Genomic DNA, 22,662 nt, shown 5'->3' on the forward strand with positions numbered 1-22,662 from the left:
TATTTTCAACTTACATGAGGGCCTGGGGATCCTGCCAGACCTTGTGGTCCAGGAGAGCCAGCATCGCCCTTCTGTCCTGGCTCTCCAGGTTCACCTTTTACTCCAGGCTGCCCATCAGGACCCTACATTAATTGAACAAATAAGCAGTTGATTATAACACTTACAGACATATGATTTCATGATAATTATTCCTAACATATCATTTATTCATATATGGTATAATGGTGCTTTGAAATCGGTATAAAAGCATAGAAGAAAAAAAAAAAACGCCCTGATAAGATCTTTGAAGACAGTCTGAAAAAATAAGTTATGCCACCACATTTTTATTATAACAAATAAGTATATAATTCAATATAATGCAAATTCATCCATTTTGGGGCCAGTTCATGAAAAAATGTATTGAAAATGAGAATATTGCCTAGAAAATTATGTTTTCCAGGATCTTGAATATACCTTCAAAACATATGACAACGATAAGTAATTAAGTTCATCGCTGTAACAAGAGGAATGTTCGTTTGTAAATTAGGGATATTTGAAAATCATACCTGGGGTCCAGCAAAACCAACGGCTCCAGTTGGACCATTTTCACCACGAGAACCCTAGAAGAAGACAAACATTACTGTAGCTTTCACACATTATTCTAAACAGGAACAGTATTTTAAAATGCAATTATATAAATTTGTAGTGTCTTGAAATGTACACATAGAGAAAGTAGACATATTGCTTGAGGAGGGCTCTTAAGCGTGATGTAAAGATAGGGATCATAGAAAAAATTTTCCAAGGCCCAAAGTCTCAAAGAAGCTTCTAATTACTTAGTAAACGAGCTGCCTACCTAGACTTAATAGACTGTATAGAAATAATGCAGTGATTTTTTTTTTTTAAGTTTAATGAGAATAGTAAAAGGTGAAAACCAGGAAGTTAAAAGTAACCTAATCCAACAGGCATGGTTTTATAAATATCAAGACAAAATGATGAATTGTTTTACTGCTCAAGCTCATACTAAAGAACATCAAAATACTGTCACTTACAGGATTTCCACGGGAGCCAGGTGGGCCAACTAAACCTCGAGGGCCAGGTTCTCCCTAGAGAGCAGATTTTAGATTGTTATTGTCCAAAGCAGTGGCAAAACAGTACAACTGTAGGATTTGGGCCCTATGTTCTAGGGAGGAGAACTCTGAGATGATCTAGTCCAACTGTCATATTTTATGAAAGAGAAAACATTATGAAAAAGATCCAGCATTCAAATCTCAGGATTTTAAGTCCACAAAATAACAACTTGTGACATTACCTTTTCTCCAGTAGGACCTGCAGGACCGGGAGGACCCAAGGGACCCGGAAGACCCTGTCAATTAACATAACATAGGCGTACTGAGCAAAAGAATGCACAGAAATCTCCATGTTTAAACAAACTAACAAAGAAGGGACTATTTTGTTACAGCCGACTGCTTTTGTAAAACATTACCTATAATAAACGATATAACTGTATATTCTCCATATTTTATATAGTCTAAAACAATTTCCAATGGATTTTCTCCACAAAACGTTTTAAGCTCTTTCATCCAACTCAACTCCTCCATATATAACACCGTCTTCAAATATTAGTATGAAATTAGTGCTACCCTTCAACAATGTTTCTGTGTTTCTTAGCTTATTTAATTTTGCTAATACCTATTTGAAATGTGACAATAGACTGAAGAGGCTTTTCTTCTTTTGTATAGAATACTATATTCTTAAATTATACTAGTGAAATATCACTCCTTTATTTTTTTAAAAAAGTGAAATTCTACTAAAGCACTCAGTTTTCCGCATTCCCCTGAGATGAAAAGGAGTTGCACTACCCCGCTACACTGAAGATGATGGTGTTCTTCGGCTCAGAATGTAGGGGCGCTACCACATGGGGTTTTCTTGACATGAGGTTACAATCTTTAAACTGCTGCACTGTATTGGAATCCTTCCTAAGACAGGTTTTCTCTCTGATATTTGTGTATTGCCTCTTCACAAGCCGCCCAGATATTCTTTTGTCATTTAATTTCTGTATGCATTACTGAAGAAACTTAAGGAAGAAAATGACTTTTTAATTTTATATCTGTGACAAGAACATGAGAAAACTGTGATCTTAAATTCTCCAGATCTATAATGAAACAATGTTCTGCCATCCATTTACCTAATATACTTCCTTAAAGGATTTGATTAAATGTAAAGGTGACTTCATTACATTCACATTTTTTTCATACAGAAAAAAAGTGATTCTTTTTTTTCCCTTTACCATGAGATTACAGCAAATGCTCTGCTCTGCTTCTTCCCTAAAACAACATATTTCCCTCACTAAAAATGAAGCAGTCATTGCTTAAATCTTGATCCTATTGCATTGCATTTCCATAGTTCAAAGGAACAATAGTTATATATTTCAGCTTTCTCCTTAAAATAAACTATCAATGCATCTCTCCTTCAAACAGCACTTCACTACTTACTGTGCACTCCAGACCAACCATGATGTGAAATACAAACAATAAACCGGATTTACTTAGACCACTTTTTGAAATATTAAATCAAATATTAGATTTAATTAAAAGGCAAGAGATATTTTGAGTTCATAATTTGCTAAACTAAGTGTTTCACCTTAATTAGCTTTCCAGAAAAAGAAAAAAGGGATAATTATCACTAAGGCTAAAACTTTTCTAAAATTTACTTTATTTTTTTAATCAAAAGTTAATATAATCAATGTATTAACAGTGGCTCAATGGACAGAATCAAAATATTAACAGTGGTTGAGTGTCATCTCTTTTTTAATAGTATAACAGCTATTGTCAGGACACAGCATGACAACTAACAGCAAACCATGTCATACTGAACCAGAAACTATTTATCAACTATCAGGAACTATTTCCAGGAAATGCTGACTGTCTGAGCAACTGTAACTACCTGCTCTTACCTGAGAGGATCATTCATGTCTGAAAATATATTTTCAGTCTGATTGTCTGATTATCCTTAGAATTGCAAATACATTCTATTTTTAAGGACATAAAGTTTGTTAAATGTCAATTTCTGGAAGGATATTAAACAATCCTTCTTTACATTTCACTTATTCAGCCTCTTTATCAATGAAAGCATTAATGACGATTCATCATGCAGTAATTTTCTCACCCCTAACATCTAGCATATTGAGAAACATTTGTCACACCTTTGGCTACTCTGTAAAACTCTACTTGCCTGCACTGGAATGAGGTCTAAGGCAACTCATTAGATCAGCATTTTAATAAAAATAAACATTGCCTATGAAATAAAAAGATAATAAAGATAAAGAGGGCCCCACCGCTTAAAGCACCAATCTCATATGCACAATAAAAATGTGTCTTACTTCATTCTCTCAGTAATGACTATTTTTTGGCTTGTTCTAATTCAAGGTAAGCAAAATGAATATCCGTGGTCCATCAGTGTCAAATCTCAGATCTCGTCATCCTCCTAATCCTGACAACCATGGAAACATGAACCTTATTTTTAAAAGTTCAGGCAAATTCATACGATAGTGATGATGCTGATTCCTAGCCCAGCTGCTGAAAGGAATGATTTCACTTACTCTTGCTCCATCATTTCCAGCTGTGCCTTCAGCACCCTTCTCTCCTATGCCACCCTGGGAAAACATACAAAACACCATTTAATCATTTAATTGTCTTTTTCCTACACTTGCATGGAAGCTTCATGAACGCAGGGACTTCTCTCTAATGTTCACAGCTGTATCCCCTTGAGCCTAGAACAATGCCTGGGACTGAACATTTTCTAAGTACACATTTACTGAAAGAATGAATGAATGAATGACTTGTGACTTAGGATGGTAGAAGTAAAAGTCTGCCCAGGAAGTCATTATCAGTAGAAGGTGTAAATGGATGAACTAAACAAACCACACTTACTCTGTCACCCTTGGGGCCAGGAGTTCCTGCAATTCCTCTTTCTCCCGGCATACCTTGAAGACCTGGTGGGCCTGTATCTCCAGGGGTCCCACTTGGTCCTGGATTGCCCTGAAATGAACCAACAATAAGTAAGCTCACCTATATATTAAGGTTGAAACTATATGAAATTCCTGTTTTGGTAAATCAAAAATAGTAGAATCTTGGCAATTTCATGTGGTTCAACCTAGTGCTTATATTTTTCATTTGGGAAAATCGACTCTGAGTTCATTTTAAAAAAATCAGATCTTGCTGTTTTGATTGTTGGTTTGTTTTCAACATTCTCTTTGGAGAAATTGGGTACCAATTCAAATAAAAATGATAGAATTGCCTTTTTATTTTCTTTTTTTGGCAACATCATAGGGATTCTAATAAAAAAAGAAGACATCACATTTAGAGAGTACTCCATTCTCTCTCTAAAGAACCCATGATATGAAGCTGGCTTTCAGGCTCATTTAGTAATTAAATTGAAGCAGATGTTCTGCAATCACTCTGGCCCTTGAAGGTGATAAGGGATCTAATATTATATGATCATGAAAAATTCTACTTCAGTTGTTTGCACTGAAGTTGGCCACACAGACTTCTACCAATTTTAAAACAGCACCCAAAAGGAAATGGTACTGATTTTTGCCTTATAGTGTATTGTACTTTGGGATTTCAAAAATGACATACTTTCATATATTAAGTAAGCAGAACTGTAGAAACTGAGACAAGGAAAATGGAGCATATGATTAGGAAGACATCCTAATAAATTACACAATTTTCGATTTCTTGCCTCTGCTTATTAATAGAAGTCATTAATAAAAGTTATATAAATAAATATTAGAAACAGGTTTGTATATGAGAATGTATCACTACTTTATGTAGTGATCAAAAATCCCATCAAAGAAGAGATTCTTTTTTACCTGACTCTTTAGTGCCAAAGCAAAGCCAAGTAGGTGCTCATTAAATATTTGTTGAAGAAATTATATAATCAAATATTTTGTAAAAACAAGAGAAATAAATAAAATAAATAATAATAAATCCTAGCACCATTATGTGTTTATTGAGCAGTAATTTTAGACCATTTTAAACTACTGAGCTCACTACCATACTTACTTTTGGACCATCAGGACCGTGTCCTCCAGCCATTCCCTTCTCACCAGGAAGTCCAGTTATTCCTGGTTCTCCTCTTTCCCCTGGATTTCCTCGTTCTCCCTACACAACATAGGAATGTCAAACAGTCTTAGTGCTTGGTCTGAAAATGGGTTAAAAGTGTTCCTGGAAATGTGAAAAATGACTTCTACTGGGAAAAATTTAGAAATTAGCAACTATTAAGACTCAGTTTTCTAATTTAATAAGAAATGAACTTGAAGTAAGCGTATACTAGTTTCACAGCACAAAATATTTCTCATAAGATTGATTTTCATTAAGTAAAAAACTGTAACAGTTAAAGCCCAGTTTAAGATAAAAGATGCTTTTTCAAACTGAAGCCAATGGACACAAAGTTAATCATGAAGAAGAAGAAAATACTTACTCTAGGTCCTAAGGGGCCAACTGCTCCAGGATCTCCAGGAACTCCCTATAAAATACATTTTTTTTAAATGAAAAACTTTCAACTGAACTTTAGGTATTTATTAGAAATCTTTCCAGATCATATACCTAATTTCTTCTAACATACTAGTAGAAGTCTGACTAAGCCCATAATATTGAAGAAAGAAAAATGTGTACAATTTTATAAACAATGGGATATCATATACATTGGATGGAAATATTTTTCCAGAAAAATTTATATTATACATGAATGATTGATTTTTGGCAATGCGTTCATTCAAAATATTATCTCACAAAGATATTATTTTTAGCAACAATAAAATACAAGTAAAAGGCCTTTTATTTCCTAATGGAATGTGAAAAACTTAACAGAGGAAAGTGAAATTAAAAGCAATGAAGTACTAATCTTTTAAATAGAACCAATTCAATTCAATTTAATAAATATTTCTTGAACATATAATATAGACAACACACTCTACTAGGAATTGTGGGTTCAAAGTAATGCAGTCATGACTACATTACAAGTTTGCTCTTAACTAAAGGAAAATTTGTCATTTAAAACTTCTCTGTTTGATAAAGACAGTAACTATATCAAGTAGGCCTCTAGTCTTGTCCCGTGAAATGTACTGTCTTCATTGTGGCATAATCTTCCTAAAACCCAAATCCAATAGTATTTCTCTCTACTTAAAAGCCCTTCATTAGCTTCCCATTACTCTAATAATACGAACAAACTAGACTCAAATTAAGACTTTCCAGAATCAGGCCCCTGTCATTCTCCAGCCTCATCTTCACCCTCCTCAAATTGTATTTCACGTTTCTGACCTACCGAACTTTTTTCAGTGCCTAAATTTGATCAGCAAGCCTTTGCACTTGCTGTTTCCATTTCCTGGAGTATTTTCTTACCTTCCCTCCTCCCCGCTTACCATCGTTCTTCCTTCAGATCTCATAAAAGATACTATTTTGTCCAGGAAACTTTTTCTAAACCCCAATGTCTGAATTAGGTGCATCTTCTAGGTTTACATACACACAGTGCCTCTCTTACCTTAGCATTTAGAATATGCTACTGTTGTAACTGACTTTCTATACTCTCTGTCTCCTAGTAAAATAAAATACAAGGCAAGGTCCATGTCCATCTTGTTCAATTGGTTCAGGCCAAGGCTTAGTAGAGCTGAGCACAGAGTGCTCAGCAAATATTTTTGAACAGTTAAATGAATGAATAAATCACTCAAAAAAAAATAAATTACATAAACCTATGTGCTGGTAAAATGACAGAAATAAAATGGTAAGTTTCTGTTCATAACCCTTTATGAAGCCTCCAATAAAATGTACAGTAAGACATACTTAGTGATTAAGAACACAGTATAAGCACATGACTTGGGTTCAAATCATATCAGCTGTGTGACTTTTGGAAAATTACTTAACATCCGTGTGCCTTATTTTCCTCATCTGTAAAATGGGCATAATAATAATAATAGTACCTAGTACATAAGAGTTGTTTTGAGGATTAAAGGAGACAATTAAAGCGAAGCAGAACAGAGCCTGACACATAGTAAGTGATATTATGTTAGCAATTTTTAGTACTGCTATCCTTACTATTTAAACACTTACCTGATCACCTGGCTTTCCACCTTCCCCAGGAGGCCCTGGAGGACCAGGAAGCCCCTAAAGCAAAAGTAAGAATATAAAATTGTGACTCTGTGGAAATTTAATAGGCCACCAGTGTTTACAGTTCACAATTCATGGAGCTCCCTGACTATATTTTCAAGCAAAAGACATTATTTAAACACAAGTTAAGCAAAGCAAAATGAGAAACCTACATCCTCTAACATAACACAGCAGCTAGTCAGTTCGTAGGTTTAGATTTTCATTTGCACACCACTTAGCAAAAAAGAGGTAAGAATATAACAGTAGGTTCTTTATATTTGTGGAGCTTTTAATGGCTCTGAGAACAATACTTTAGGCTGCTAGAATAAATATTGAAAGTTAGTCCTGACAGTTTTTTCCCCAAATTATGATTATCTATGCTATTAATCTACCATCATATTTAACTAAATAAATCATGAAAATTTGTTCAACAAAAAATTTTAGACACTGTGTCAATAAAATTAGATAAGCCTTAATATAGTTAAATAAATCTTATTGAGATATTAAGAACATTTTATGATTTATAATTTGTTAATAGGTTTGGGGTTTGATCAGTTGTTCAGGGGAAATCTGTTCCTTCTCTTTGAGCAAAAATGTTTGATTTTGTCCAAATGTCTATCTTATTTACCAAAAGAGGAATGACTTCTTTGAAAATTGTAGAATTTCACATCATTCAACCATATCTTTTTATAAAAAAGCATTTTGGTTAGGGGCAGAAGAAATGGAAGACTGTGTCAGTGCATACCTGAAAGCCAGTGGGGCCTGGAGGGCCTTGCTCTCCTCTCTCCCCAGCTAGACCCTAAGTCACGAAGGAAAGAAAACCATGAACATCAAAAGCCAGATCCTTATGCCTGCTTCCTACTTGTGCGAACCACCAGAAGTATTTATATTTCTTTGTATTTCTTCCAATTACAAGTTTTTCATTTTAGCCAGATAATAAACTAGTCCTAAATGTCACCTAATGGTACTGGTTTGAAGTCCCTGATGGTGAGAAAATATCTTCTAAAGCCAGCGAAGAAACTGATAACATGTGTTCATTTTTTTATCCAAACATAAATGTCTGGAGCCAACTGTAAAATTTGGGGGGAAATTGACTATTGGCATGGAAAAATCCATTACTTTTATATGTCTAATCTAAAAGGGTAATTAATGCTTCCATTGTAGTTTGTTTCTCAGTGTTATAAAAATTATTAATCAAACCTTCAAAACTAGAATAACTAAAGAAAGCAAAGCTAACATTTTTAAAAAGATATTTAAATTGCCCCATTCCAAAACAAATAAACATGCCATAATATTTCTGATAAACAAAATTTTAAAATCCTAGGATGAAAATATACCTCAAAGGATAAATATTATTCCTTTTTAGTCCAACCAAAAAAAAAAAAAAACCCTTAAATAAATTTCTATAAGACACAATATTAGAAAAAAAAACCCGGTATAATCGAGTATTTATATATTTTAAATAAAATACAGTATAAAATATTTGTCAGACACTACTTTCCTCACATAATTTTCAACTGTGATAACACAGAGATGACGAGGTAGCTTTTACCATCAGCATTTCACAGAAGTTTAAAATGAAAAGACCAATAATTCTATTTAAAAAGGCAGAAGATGCCAGCACAGGAATTAAAAGAAAAGATAGAACTGAAATTCTTCCATCTTGCACTTTTTTATTTACTTCCCCCTGAAACCTATCCATGAGTAACGTTTCAGACAAACATCACTGAAGGATGCAATGTGAATATATTCTCACTAAAAATTACATACCGGGGGGCCCACAGGACCGGAAGGACCAACTTCACCATCTTTTCCAGGAGCTCCCTAGCATTGCAGAGAGATAATTTATGAGGTGAGACCATGAGAATTTGGGTAATTTCATATATTTTTTTTTTCTTTAGCAGAAAATGTGTAGTTACCCTCTGCCCAGGAACACCAGCATTTCCTGCTTCTCCAGGTTTTCCAGGGTCACCCTAAAGAATCAATGCAAACTAATTTAAATTTCAATCAGTTTGCTATAAACATGTCAGCTCCAAGTGAGGATTATGATGAGATGGCAACATTATACACTGTACTCACACTGCTACCTTTGGGGCCTGGAAGACCCATACTCCCAGGCTGCCCTCGGATTCCTACGGAGCCTGGAGGACCTGGGCGGCCATCCTCTCCTGGAGCACCCTACACAGTTGACAGGAGCAAGGTAAGTTTCACATGAGTTCTCTCCGAATGTTACATCACCCAAACTGGCACTTGCCTTTCCTTACTAGAAAAGTTATGTAAGTTTTAAATTAAGCTACGTTTTTATTCTAGTGAATCAGGACAGTTGAGTGTTTTAAAAAAACTGCTGAGGTATTTGAATGTTTAGAACAGAGACTTCATTCTTATTCTATACACAAGCCTCATCTTTATGTCTCTTTACATTCTCATATTAATAGGGGAAATCTTCCTTCTTTCCTTTACTCTTGTTTGTGGTAATGAAAACTCAGGACTTCCATTTCACATTTACTGTATAGGGGAAGGGCCCAGAATATATGAACTGTCAAATTTACACCTACTTATCTCTTAAATGTATAAAATTGGAAGGATATCAAGAAATGAGAATGTTGCTAACAAATTCCACTAATATTAATAAATACATCATGGCAACATTTACACTTATGTCAGAGAAGCAATTACAATCTCAAGCATTTATTTCAATACAATGTTATCAATTTTTGGTCATTTTGAAAATACGCAGATCCTTAATATTTGCTTCCAGGAGAGGAAGGTACATTTTAAACATGTAAACATGATTAGCATCCACCTGATCAGAAATGTTAACCTTAAATTAACATCTTACCATTGAAGTTGCATGTCCATTGAGAAATATTAATGGTGGTGGACTTTTGTTTAAATTACTTACCAAAGGTCCAAGTTTTCCTTCAGGACCTTGAACACCAGGATTTCCTGTCAGACCCTAAAAATTCAAAGCAATTGTCAGTTTGTTGCTGACCTGCAACTGGAGTAAAGATTCTAAAGAGTAAAAATAGCACTGCATTAGAAAGATCCAGTTCCGCTAGGCAAGGCCCACTCTCAGTAGCCTTAGGCTCCTCTAGACAAACTCACAGGACCATCATGGACCTCACCCAACCTGGCTTCAGAAGGATACAGGGCAGACAACACAACGTGCAACAAGGCATCACGTGTGGGACTCTCCACTGGGACGAGTCCTCACAGCACGGCCTTCAGGGCCAGACTCTAAGCCTCCCACAATGGGAGGCCCGATGTGAGAGAATCAGTCTACATGGCGGGTGCAGGAGCCACCCTGGTTTGAAATCTCACATAACCGATATTTGTAACAGCACCTTGGACATACTATACTGGTCCCAGCAAGGTGAATGCCCAGGTACAAGTCCCTGCAAACTCAGGAAATCCAAAGCTATGCCTCCTACCAGTTTTTTTAATTCATTCACTGTCCTCCAAGTCCAAATGCAGTCTACAATCAGGGATCATTTTTACTAAAAGTAATTGAATGGTCATTCAGCTGGCATTCCACCTTTATCATGTGTCTAGGGAAGAATATCGAAGATATTCATCGAAGATGAACCCAATGCCTGTTTCTCACATAGAAGGAGAAAGGGTTGTAGGAGACTTTTACTCATATATCTAACACTGGGTTCAGAATAAAGAACTTATGTTGAGCCAAATGTATCTTTCCATGAAGCTTTTTGTATAATCCTTTTCTCTTTAAGGGGCATTGTTGATAACTGAATATAAGGGTAATTCCATAGTTCAAATGAATTTTCAAGCGACATTTTGTTAAAATGAAATTTGTCAGGAATTCTCTGTGCTAAAAGTCACATAAGTTGTTCATCAGCAAGTAAAGAAAAATTATAAAAATTGATAAACAGGATTTTTTTTCCATTTCAAGTGGTAAAATTATTAATACATACCTCTTTGAATACAGGAGACTAGAAGTTACTTTTTTTTTTTTCTATACATGATAAAAATGGCAAACCATTCATTATTTTAAAAATAATGAATCAGGTCAAACCCAAAGAAAAAAACAAAGAAATGTCCCAAGTTGTGAAAGCAAGCTATTAAAAAAAAAAAAAAAAAACCTTTAATAAACCTTTAATGAATTCTCACGAGCATATCTCCTAGGTTGATGTAGCAAAAAACTGCTGTGTTCTTACCCGAGCACCTGGAAGCCCAGGTTCCCCCGGACGTCCTGGATCCCCCTGACCACCTTTAGGTCCTGAAGAACCTACAGGACCCCTCTCTCCTTGAGCCCCCTGTTCCAAAGCAAAGCAGAACATGTCAGAAAAAAGGGAGTGCAGGGAAACAAAAGCAAGCATATATAAAATCCTTGTTTTACAAATCAAACCACTAGTATAACATAAAAGAGTTTGCCAAAGTAGTTACAAAGACTTCTTTGTAAACCATGCCGCTTCACATTTTGTTCTCATTTGGATTCCTTGTAGAATAGAGGTTTTTCATCATTAACTAATGAAAGTTGTGTTTAGAGCCTCACTCCAATAACTTAGGTTTAGAAACCCCCAAATTTTGAAAGAGTCTAAATTTCTAGATAAAGGAAAAAAACATATATCGGCTAAAGGAAAGATTTATGGCCTAGTCTTCTCAAGAATGTCCCTGGAAAGTTTGAAAACAGACTCCAATACACCGCCAACCATCGTCCTTCTCCCCTAGGCCTCTATAATGAAGAAATTGCGCAAGAGGGATCTGGCGTTAGGAGTAACATCTGTGTCCAACTCTTTTCTAGATCTGGACCCGTGTGGGCCAAGGCTAGATCACCATGCTGGACAATGGCATCTTTTGCAACACTACCCGCAGGAGTGTCAACCTTGATAGGATAGCCTTACCTTTGGTCCAGGTAAACCATCAGAGCCTGGAAAACCACGATTGCCAGGAGCACCCTACAAATGACCAAAATGGGATTCTGAATTGTGGATGTTTTTGTAATATGTAATGAGTGGGCGATTTTTCTTCTTAGTACTATAAGGTTTTAGGAGCTATGATCAACCCAACACAGCAATGGGTATGTATAAGAAAAAATAACCTGACTATACAGAAAGACATTTTAAATTCTGAAAAATATATGTAAGTACTGAGCCAAAATTATTCAGATCAAAAAATATTTTACCACTTCACTGTAAAATTAAACATAGAGAAAAACTGATACATAGATATAGATACAAGAGGCAAAGAAATGGTACCATCTACCGCAATCAAAACGTCAGCCATCGCAGGCATTATTAGCATTGTCTTTGATGTGAAGCCCTTTGCATTTTCTGAGGTTCCATACAAAAGTAAGGTGATATTGTTATTCTCCCTTTCAGACCTGTTTCATTATAGTCCAGTCACAGCAACCTTTTCTGGTCTTTAAAATCACTAAGCCCTTTCTGGCCTCCTGGATTTGCATTTTTTTGTTTCCTCTGCTGAAAAATGCTTTTTCTCTCAAGTTTTCTTGCCGGCTCATCCTAACCTTCAGATCTTAGCTAGATGCCATCCTCTCAAAGAATCTTATTTCCTAAACACCTAACCTAATGACACACTACTGTCATAAGTTACTCTCTACCACATCACCCTGCTATTCCCTAAGTGTATATGGCACTTATTAAAATGTGTAATTATATTTTTATTTACCTGTTAACTTGTTTATTGCTTACCTCCCCACTAAACTATTGTTTACTAGCCCCCGCATGAAGGCTGGGACCATAGCATTCTTGTTCACTGATGTATCCCAAGCACCATATATCAAATTGGCATAGAGCAGTTGTTCAGTCAATATTAGATGAATGAATGAATGAACAATGATTAGACAGTTGGCTCCCTGAATTCACAGATAGCCATACTGAACTGTGCAATGCACCTGCTAGCAATTCTCTTAATTCCTCTAGTTTTCCTCACTATCCCAAAAGTTATTCATGTAATTCCCCCACAACTATAAGAATTTATTCAATCATTCAAATTTTACCCTTTCTCCCACGGGGCCTGGAGGACCAACTGTTCCTGGGTCACCTCGGGGACCTCGTTTGCCTTCTTCACCAGGTGGGCCTATTGGACCCTGAATACCATGTGGCCCCTATTGAAAACAGAAGGACAGATACCAGAAAGAGCCATTTGACAAGGGAGTTATAGTCAAAAGATTCATTTAAATAAGTCAGTCACAAATTTTAAACTATATTAAGCAAACTATTTCCATCCAAAAAGTATTATAATTCTCACTGTCATTATTTGAAGTACTTGAGTATTTTGGGCTTACACTTCTGGATAATATTCATGTTCTTCTTATCATTTAAAAGAAATAAAACCTTACCGGTTCCCCTTTTGGGCCAGCTTCTCCTTTGAAACCTGGAACTCCTGGATCACCCTAAAATAAAAACATCAATAATTGTAAGAACCAAGATATTTATCCAGCCCAACCTGCTTTAATTATTACAGTGAATGGGTCTTGAAAATTTTCTGCAGCTGAGTCTGTACTGAATCAGCAGTATAATAATTTTTTTAAACTATGCAAATCTTATAGAATGTGTGTGAAATTTTATAAAATCCAGTATAGTTAGGTAGTAATTTGTATATTTTACAGGGGTCTTCAAAAGACTTACTTTTAAAATCTTGTTTTTAATCATGCATAGTAGGATAATTAGAATTATTCAGTTATTATTCCAATTTGATAAAAAAATTAGAACTAACAATGACAACTTCAATAGATAAATCTATTTAGAGTCTATTTTAGGAAATAGATTTGTTCACCCAAAATCAAAATAATTTTATATCTATGCTCTATTTATTGAGATTTGACAAAACTTCAAATAGGGCATTTTATCTTTAGAGTATTCTAAAGTTTTGGGTATGTGTGTCTTTATAATACCAATTGTACTATAATTTGTGGGAACCAGATTGCTAGATTGAGAACATGATAAAATCAAATGTAAAATACCAACAACACGCATGTTTTTATAAATTTGTCACTAGCATTTAAAAAGGATCTATCAGCATGATCAAATTACTTAGATCAGGATCTAAAATATTTGTTTTAAGTAGTAGTAGGAAACAAAGTTTTGTTATATATCAAGCTAAAAGATACATAAGCACAACTTCTCAATGTGTTTATTTCTTAAGAACTAACCGTAATATTTTTACCAATAGATAAATATATGAATATAAAATATACAAATTTATAGAAAATGTGGAAACTCGTTCAATATAAACAACACGTTGGAAGCACTCTTCAAGAATAAATCTCAAGAAATAGCTGTTGAACCCATTTTAGCCAAGTTGTCATTATAAACCCCCATGAAAACTCCGTATTTCCCCATACTGGCTTGCAAAGTGTCTCCATATTTGTTATGCAACTATTTATAAAATTCTATTAGGTGGATCATGAAGTTATGACCTTACTATTTTAAACAAAAGAACGCTAAAATTTAACATAGTGCAATAACTTTCCCCTTTGAATTTAAACATGTAAATTGTACATTAACATTTGGCTTCCACTTTACAAAAATTCCTACCTTCTTTTGCCTCATTCAAATAAGTCACATTATCTATGTTTCACTGTTATCTCATTACATATTATTTCTCTGGTGATCTTAGTTGTATTATACTAATGGATGATAATTCTTTGATGGACATTACCGGTTGGCCTCGAATTCCTGGAGGTCCAGTGCTACCCTGAGGTCCTGGAGATCCAGGGGGCCCTGCTAAGCCAGGAGGACCAGAGGTGCCCGGAGAGCCCTATTGGAATGCAAGAGTAACATGATGAGCAGAGACCTAGGCACAAGTCTACGGTCACTGTCCAAAGGATTGTATCCATTTGAACCTCATGTGGCATAAATGAAGTTAGTTACTCACTGTTGGGCCTTTGGCACCAGGCGTACCATCAGTTCCCACTGCACCCTAAAAGATACAGGAAAAGTTCATGAAATATTAAGCCATATCTAGGGTGGTATTCAGATGTCCACCCATCTCGCAAACGGAGGCAGAAAAATTACCAAAAAGAAAGAAAGGAAAAATAAATCAACCACCATTATATTATAAAAATCACTTTTATGACTAATTAATTCCCTTTTCCACAAAATAGACAAAATTTGCAGAGTTGACAAGGGACATTTTTTTTTTCATGAGTTCTAAACACTCATTCAGAATTGAAAGAAAATATATTAAAATATGTTGCCTCTGTTCAAAAGTTATAAAACATGTCCAGCTTTCAGTGATAATTTTTAAATATACTAGGAACTTACAGGAAGACCTTGAGAGCCAACAGGACCCGGTAGCCCAGTTTCACCTCTTTGCCCCTGAGGACCTTCAGGGCCTCGTGCCCCAGTGGGACCTGCTTCTCCCTAAAGGGGTATGAGGAAAATGTTAATTTAAGAAAACATAAATGTGGTGTGTTTCAAAGCTGACTGCTTATTTGGAGTTTTACATTTTACACCCAATCATTTAAACGAGTCAAGAGCACAAAGTAGTTTCCAGGGGTGTGTGCCTAACTTAGCTTAAGGGACGGACTCACTTCCCGCCACTCTGGATGTGATGAGGCCCACAGCATGCAGAGCAGAGCAACCTGGTCAAGGTCACCTGATAGCCACCCTTGTTTCAACCCAAGATAGGGATTCAGATAGTAAATAAAAATACAGGATGCCTGGTTAAGTTTTAATTCAGATAAACAACAAATGATTTCAGAATAAGTTTGTCCCATGCAATATTTGGAACACATTTATCCTAAAATTGCATTCTTTATTTATCTGAAATTCAAACTTAGCTGAGTTTCTGCATTTTATCTAACATATTAGGTACCTAATGTAAATCAAATCCTAGAAGGAATCCCTATTATCCTTCACTGAAATACAAAGAGCTAGACGTGAAAGTTTATTCTTCATCTAGAGAGCCAGAGACCCTGGAAGAATATTACAGGTATGGCAGAATTTTGGCCAAAAACAAACACCGGGGGTGGTGGTCTTTATGTTGGGGGTGGTGGTAGGACAGGGAAACAATTTCTGAAACAGTTTTGTGAGGTGTTTGACTTTATTAAGGAGTTTTCAGTAGCCAACAGCCCGTACTAGAAAAACCCAGGAGGAGAGGGAAGTATCCAGAGTGAACTACTGTATAAACTATGATGGCTAGTGAAGTCTTAACTAGAGGCCATAGTAGGAGCAGAAACCACTTCCTGCTAAGTGAGAGTCCTGGGCATTGTGAGTATTCTTTCTTGAATTCTCTAGCCAGAGCTCGGTGTGAGGGTGGAGAGTCTCACAGAGAGAGAGAGGGAAGGGATTTTGCCTATTTTGATTGAGGTACACAGGGCGGTTGGGCCCTCCAAGGTCAGAGTCAGTGGCAGCAGACTTAGGACTTCAGGGAGCAGATCAGGTACAGAGGGGAACTGAAGAAGGTCCTACTCGGCTGAGCTCACAGTGAGTTCTCAGTTAACGCAGGGACTGGTTAGTGAACCAACGGAGGGCACCATTTTAAAATAAAGCAGCCACACCCCTGTGGCACAGAATTTAAAGTCAGCGTTAGAGAGAGCCAAAGAATAATTTGACTTGATGACTCTCACATTTCAAAGAATACTTGAAATGTCAACTAGAGATTTTGTTTGTTTGTTTGTTTGTTTCGAAGTTCAAATCCAATCTGAGTGGCCCCACTAACAAGAAGCGTGGGCCTGTACTGAGGGCATCCTCTGCCTCAGGCACTATGCTAAGGGTTTGCATATTTTCTCACTTAATCTTCAATAAAATTCCTTGAGAAAACAAGATTTAGAGAGGTGAGGTGACTGGCCACGGTTATTTTTGTACAGCAGAATCTTGTGAGCAAATCCCTTCTTCAAGATGAAGAAAATTATTGCCAAAGAAAAACCGGGTGTGAGAAAAATCAAACGTATTGTGTTGTTCAAAGTTTGAAGGTAGTGTTCTGAGTTTATTCACTAATTTAGCTAATATAATCTTAATAACCTCCCACTGTAATCTATGGATTTATCATCCAAAGTGTTGAGAGAAAGAACAAGTTGTGACTCACTACAAATGTAAATCATCCCAGCAGAATACTTCAATCCATTCCCACATGGACAGCCAAATAGCCTCCCCACACGTTCCATTAATGATTGTGTAGGTTGAGGGGTGGAGGTGGGAAGAAGGGGGGCAGAAGTGGAGGCCAATACTGTGTGGCCTTTTGACCACCTCTGATTTATTTTACTCTCCTATTGTTTAGAACATTCTGCTATTTACTACTGCCAGGCACTGTATCCAAGAATGGAGTTCCAATTCAGATTAAACTCTTATTCCTCACAGCCGTTACAACTGTCTGGTGTTAGAGTCCTATTGCAACAGATTCTTTGATACTACAAGTGTATGACTATAAGTAATTCTCTTTTAATTATTTATTATATAATAATATCATTTTTTTCATTTTCTATTTTTTTCCTCTACCATAATGGACATTGAGAATACGCTAGGCTCTTTTCCTTAGTTAAGAGCGACTTCCACACTCTTCAATGAAAGAAATGACATTATTTACTTTGGGATTCAGGTACTTAAGTAATTCATGTCATCAAGAGCTAAATATAGTAACATCTTACCTTCATCCCAGGATTTCCTGGAAAACCAGAGGAACCAGGTATCCCAAGAGGACCCTATTAAAAGAAACCAGAAAAATGATTAGACATGTATTTTAATTAACATGAAATCTTTTATTCTGTACTTTGACATATAAGAATAATCCACTTAGTACTTTAAAATCACAAAGATAATAATATAATTTTATCATAAGAACCTTACAAAATTGATATGAAATTGTGCTAAAAGACATGTCCAGTGGTATTAAACATAACAGAATTTCCTAGTTGTAGCATACGAGAGTCAGTCACAAACACAAATTGTTTGAAACAATTGCTTCTAGAGAAATTACTTTCTTTGTGTTAACCAAGTAATAAGGATAGTTTTTAGAAAGTTACACATTGTACCAAAATCTAGGACTTCACTTTATAAAAATGATGATTAAGAATCATCTGGATATTTTGGAGTGATTTTTTTCAGGCTAATAAAGAGTGAATATGTGTCACTATACTACATTTGGGAAGGCATGAATAGAGTCTACACCACTGATTTAAAGGAAATGAGTGTAAGAGGAATTTCATTCTAGGTTATCCTGATTCTTCTTTGAGGACTGTATTTTAAATCCATCAGTTTTGCATAAATAACAGCCCTTTTAAATTACACTTATTTTTCCTCCCATAGTTTGTTTCCTTTTTGTGAGTCACAAGGGAGAAAAGATCTTAAGGGCAAGTAATTTCAAATCTGATTTACCCACCTAGTACTGAATATTTCCCTGAGCTCATCGTGTTTTTCACCTATCCATTGTACGGACCATGCTGTATTCTTGTTCTTTTTGTATACTCATCTTTCAAGACTAAGCTAAAAATTGTACCTCTCTAAGTCTTTCTTGACATCTTTGTCTCACTACTGGTGTCAGTACTGGTAGGTTCCCATACTTCAGGTTGCTTTCCCTATTACAGCAGTTAGCAATAGCATTATGCTACAATATCAATTGATATATCTCTCTTCTTTGATAGGGCAGGTTTCAAAGACAAGTACTATGTGTTTATTGCCTTTCTGTTCCAAGCACCTGGGACACAGTAGGTGCTTTGTAAATGGTAATGAATGTACAAATGGAAGAATGAATGAATAAATGAATGAATGAATATGAAAATAATACACTCACCATTGGCCCAGGTTTTCCAGGCATACCATGTGCACCTCGTTGTCCCTAATTAGGAGAAGAGGCAAGATAACAGTGCATTTTCTACAGTATTTGTTGACAATTCATTTACGTTATAAAAATTTCTATGTTAAAAATTGGAGAATGAATATTAAGGTTAACTGACAACTTTACCTAGGTTAATAGCAATAAAAATACACATTTATACAACATGGGTAAAGTAGCAATATGCACATCTATCCTTACAGCAATAAGAAAGAAAAATCAAGACTGGAAATATAAACTGATTAAAATGATTCTTTTTACTTGAACGTGTCACCTTCTATCAAATGAGCTCAAAGACAATGCAACTTTGAACACCAGGCTCTTCTTAATAGCCAGAATAACCCAGAGGAAGGAATGCGCTCCATGTAAAACAAAAACCTAAAGCACATGTGCACACACATGTACACACACACACACACACACAAAGGAAATTAAGTAGTAGTGAATGCTGCGGGTGTCACCCAGATCCGCCTTCAGCACAGAAGTAATCATTCTACCACTGCTGGAAGTGTTGTAAGCTGTGATGGCTCACAGTTGAGACCCTCCCCACAAATTGCTGAAAGGAGTTAGCTATCCCAAGGTTATGCCCTTCCATGGTCAATGCAGTGGTACAAAGGATTAGCCCCCATTCAAAACAGTCCAAAGAGCCATCCCAGCTCCACTGTTCCCATGGAATGGAAGACTTATGAAGATTGAGGTCTCTGTTGCAAATGTAACACAGTTTAATTTCTCCCTGTGGCAAATCCTGCTTATTTTATTAATTTCTTCATAGGTGTAGTTTCTTTCTTTTATTAAAAAATAAATTTATTTATTTTTGGCTGCGTTGGGCCTTCGTTGCTGCAAGCGGGGGCTATTCTTTGTTGTGGTGCACGGGCTTCTCATGGTGGTGGCTTCTCTTGTTGCAGAGCACAGGCTCTAGGTGTACGGGCTTCAGTAGTTGTGGCTCGTGGGCTCTAAAGAGCAGGCTCAGTAGCTGTGGTGCACGGGCTTAGATGCTCCGCGGCATGTGAGATCTTCCCAGACGAGGGCTCGAACCCATGTCCTCTGCATTGCCAGGTGGATTCTTTTTCTTTTTTGAATTTTATTTTATTTATTTATTTTTACAGCAGATTCTTATTAGTCATCAATTTTATACACATCAGTGTATACATGTCAATTTCAATCGCCAAATTCATCCCACCCCCACACCCCGCCGCTTTCCCCCCTTGGTGTCCATACATTTGTTCTCTACATCTGTGTCTCAATTTCTGCCCTGCAAACCGGTTCATCTGTACCATTTTTCTAGGTTCCACATATATGCGTTAATATAAGATATTTGTTTTTCTTTTTCTGACTTACTTCACTCTGTATGACAGTCTCTAGATCCATCCACGTCTCAACAAATGACCCAATTTCATTCATTTTTATGGCTGAGTAATATTCCATTGTATATATGTACCACATCTTCTTTATCCATTCGTCTGTCGATGGGCATTTAGGTTGCTTCCATGACCTGGCTATTGTAAATAGTGCTGCAGTGAACATTGGGGTGCATGTGTATTTTTGAATTATGGTTTTCTCTGGGTATATGCCCAGTAGTGGGATTGCTGGATCATATGGTAATTCTATTTTTGGTTTTTTAAGGAACCTCCATACTGTTCTCCATAGTGGCTGTATCAATTTACATTCTCACCAACAGTGCAAGAGGGTTCCCCTTTCTCCACACCCTCTCCAGTATTTGTTGTTTGTAGATTTTCTGATGATGCCCTTTCTAACTGGTGTGAGGTGATACCTCATTGTACTTTTGATTTGCATTTCTCTAATAATTAGTGATGTTGAGCAGTTTTTCATGTGCTTCTTGGCCATCTGTATGTCTTCTTTGAAGAAATGTCTATTTAGGTCTTCTGCCCACGTTTGGATTGGGTTGTTTGTTTTTTTGATATTGAGCTGCATGAGCTGTTTATATATTTTGGAGATTAATCCTTTGTCCGTTGATTGGTTTGCAAATATCTTCTCCCATTCTAAGGGTTGTCTTTTCGTCTTGTTTATCGTTTCCTTTGCTGTGCAACAGCTTTGAAGTTTCATTAGGTCCCATTTGTTTATTTTTGTTTTTATTTCCATTACTCTAGGAGGTGGATCAAAAAAGATCTTGCTGTGATTTATGTCAAAGAGTGTTCTTCCTACGTTTTCCTCTAAGAGTTTTATAGTGTCTGGTCTTACATTTAGGTCTTTAATCCATTTTGAGTTTATTTTTGTGTATGGTGTTAGGGAGTGTTCTAATGTCCTTCTTTTGCATGTAGCAGTCCAGTTTTCCCAGCACCACTTATTGAAGAGACTGTCTTTTCTCCATTGTATATCCTTGCCTTCATTGTTATAGATTAGCTGACCATAGGTGCGTGGGTTTATCTCTGGGCTTTCTATCTTGTTCCATTGATCTATGTTTCTGTTTTTGTGCCACTACCATATTGTCTTGATTAATGTAGCTTTGTAGTATAGTCTGAAGGCAGGGAGTCTGATTCCTACAGCTCCGCTTTTTTCCCTCAAGACTGCTTTGGCTATTCGGGGTCTTTTGTGTCTCCATACAAATTTTAAGATTTTTTGTTCTAGTTCTGTAAAGAATGCCATTGGTAATTTGATAGGGATTGCATTGAATCTGTAGATTGCTTTGGATAGTATAGTCATTTTCACAATATTGATTCATCCAATCCAAGAACATGGTATATCTCTTCATCTGTTGGTATCATCTTGAATTTCTTTCATCAGTGTCTTACAGTTTTCTGCATACAGGTCTTTTGTCTCCCTAGGTAGGTTTATTCCTAGGTATTTTATTCTTTTTGTTGCAATGGTAAATGGGAGAGTTTCCTTAATTTCTCTTTCAGATTCCTCATCATTAGTATATAGGAATGCAAGAGATTTCTGTGCATTAATTTTGTATCCTGCAACTTTACCAAAATGATTAGCTCTAGTAGTTTTCTGGTGGCATCTTTAGGATTCTCTATGTATAGTATCATGTCATCTGCAAACAGTGACAGTTTTACTTGTTCTTTTCCAATTTGGATTCCTTTTATTTCTTTTTCTTCTCTGATTGCCATGGCTAGGACTTCCTAAACTATGTTGAATAATAGTGGTGAGAGTGGACATCCTTGTCTTGTTCCTGATCTTAGAGGAAATGCTTTCAGTTTTTCACCATTGAGAATGATGTTTGCTGTGGGTTTGTCGTATATGGCCTTTATTATGTTGAGGTAGATTCCCTCTATGCCCACTTTCTGGAGAGTTTTTATCATAAATAGGTGTTGAATTTTGTCAAAACCTTTTTCTGCATCTATTGAGATGATCATATGGTTTTTCTTCTTCAATTTGTTAATATGGTGTATCACATTGATTGATTTGCGTATATTGAAGAATCCTTGCAACCCTGAGATAAATCCCACTTGATCATGGTATATGATCCTTTTAATGTGTTGTTGGATTCTGTTTGCTAGTATTTTGTTGAGGACTTTTGCGTCTATATTCTTCAGTGATATTGGTCTGTAATTTTCTTTTTTTGTAGTATCTTTGTCTGGTTTTGGTATCAGGGTGATGGTGGCCTCATAGAATAGGTCTGAGGATTGTTCCTTCCTCTGCAATTTTTTGGAAGAGTTTGAGAAGGATGGGTGTTAGCTCTTCTCTAAATGTTTGATAGAATTCACCTGTGAAGCCATCTGGTCCTGGACTTTGTTGGTTGGAAGATTTTTAATCACAGTTTCAATTTCATTACTTGTGATTGGTCTGTTCACATTTTCTATTTCTTCCTGGTGCAGTATTGGAA

General features: G+C 36.1%; 1 protein-coding gene across 1 annotated transcript in view; it reads right to left on the reverse strand.

Annotated features, from left to right (window-relative positions):
* COL5A2 (collagen type V alpha 2 chain) overlaps positions 1–22,662 on the reverse strand; it is a 142,575-nt gene that overhangs the window by 20,395 nt on the left and 99,518 nt on the right. The window contains exons 17-39 of the mRNA XM_082466954.1: positions 18,834–18,878; positions 17,692–17,745; positions 15,368–15,466; positions 14,979–15,023; positions 14,763–14,861; positions 13,441–13,494; positions 13,099–13,206; positions 11,984–12,037; positions 11,297–11,395; positions 10,024–10,077; positions 9,201–9,299; positions 9,041–9,094; positions 8,892–8,945; positions 7,867–7,920; positions 7,086–7,139; positions 5,461–5,505; positions 5,043–5,141; positions 3,909–4,016; positions 3,578–3,631; positions 1,289–1,342; positions 1,029–1,082; positions 546–599; positions 15–122 (exon numbers count right to left, since the gene is read on the reverse strand). Coding sequence (XP_082323080.1) covers positions 15–122; positions 546–599; positions 1,029–1,082; positions 1,289–1,342; positions 3,578–3,631; positions 3,909–4,016; positions 5,043–5,141; positions 5,461–5,505; positions 7,086–7,139; positions 7,867–7,920; positions 8,892–8,945; positions 9,041–9,094; positions 9,201–9,299; positions 10,024–10,077; positions 11,297–11,395; positions 11,984–12,037; positions 13,099–13,206; positions 13,441–13,494; positions 14,763–14,861; positions 14,979–15,023; positions 15,368–15,466; positions 17,692–17,745; positions 18,834–18,878 — 1,602 coding nt within the window. The remainder of the gene's footprint in view (positions 1–14; positions 123–545; positions 600–1,028; positions 1,083–1,288; positions 1,343–3,577; positions 3,632–3,908; positions 4,017–5,042; positions 5,142–5,460; positions 5,506–7,085; positions 7,140–7,866; positions 7,921–8,891; positions 8,946–9,040; positions 9,095–9,200; positions 9,300–10,023; positions 10,078–11,296; positions 11,396–11,983; positions 12,038–13,098; positions 13,207–13,440; positions 13,495–14,762; positions 14,862–14,978; positions 15,024–15,367; positions 15,467–17,691; positions 17,746–18,833; positions 18,879–22,662) is intronic.

Source organism: Balaenoptera physalus (assembly GCF_965194825.1).
Source record: "Balaenoptera physalus genome assembly, chromosome: 6".
In the NCBI taxonomy this organism is placed as follows: domain Eukaryota; kingdom Metazoa; phylum Chordata; class Mammalia; order Artiodactyla; family Balaenopteridae; genus Balaenoptera; species Balaenoptera physalus.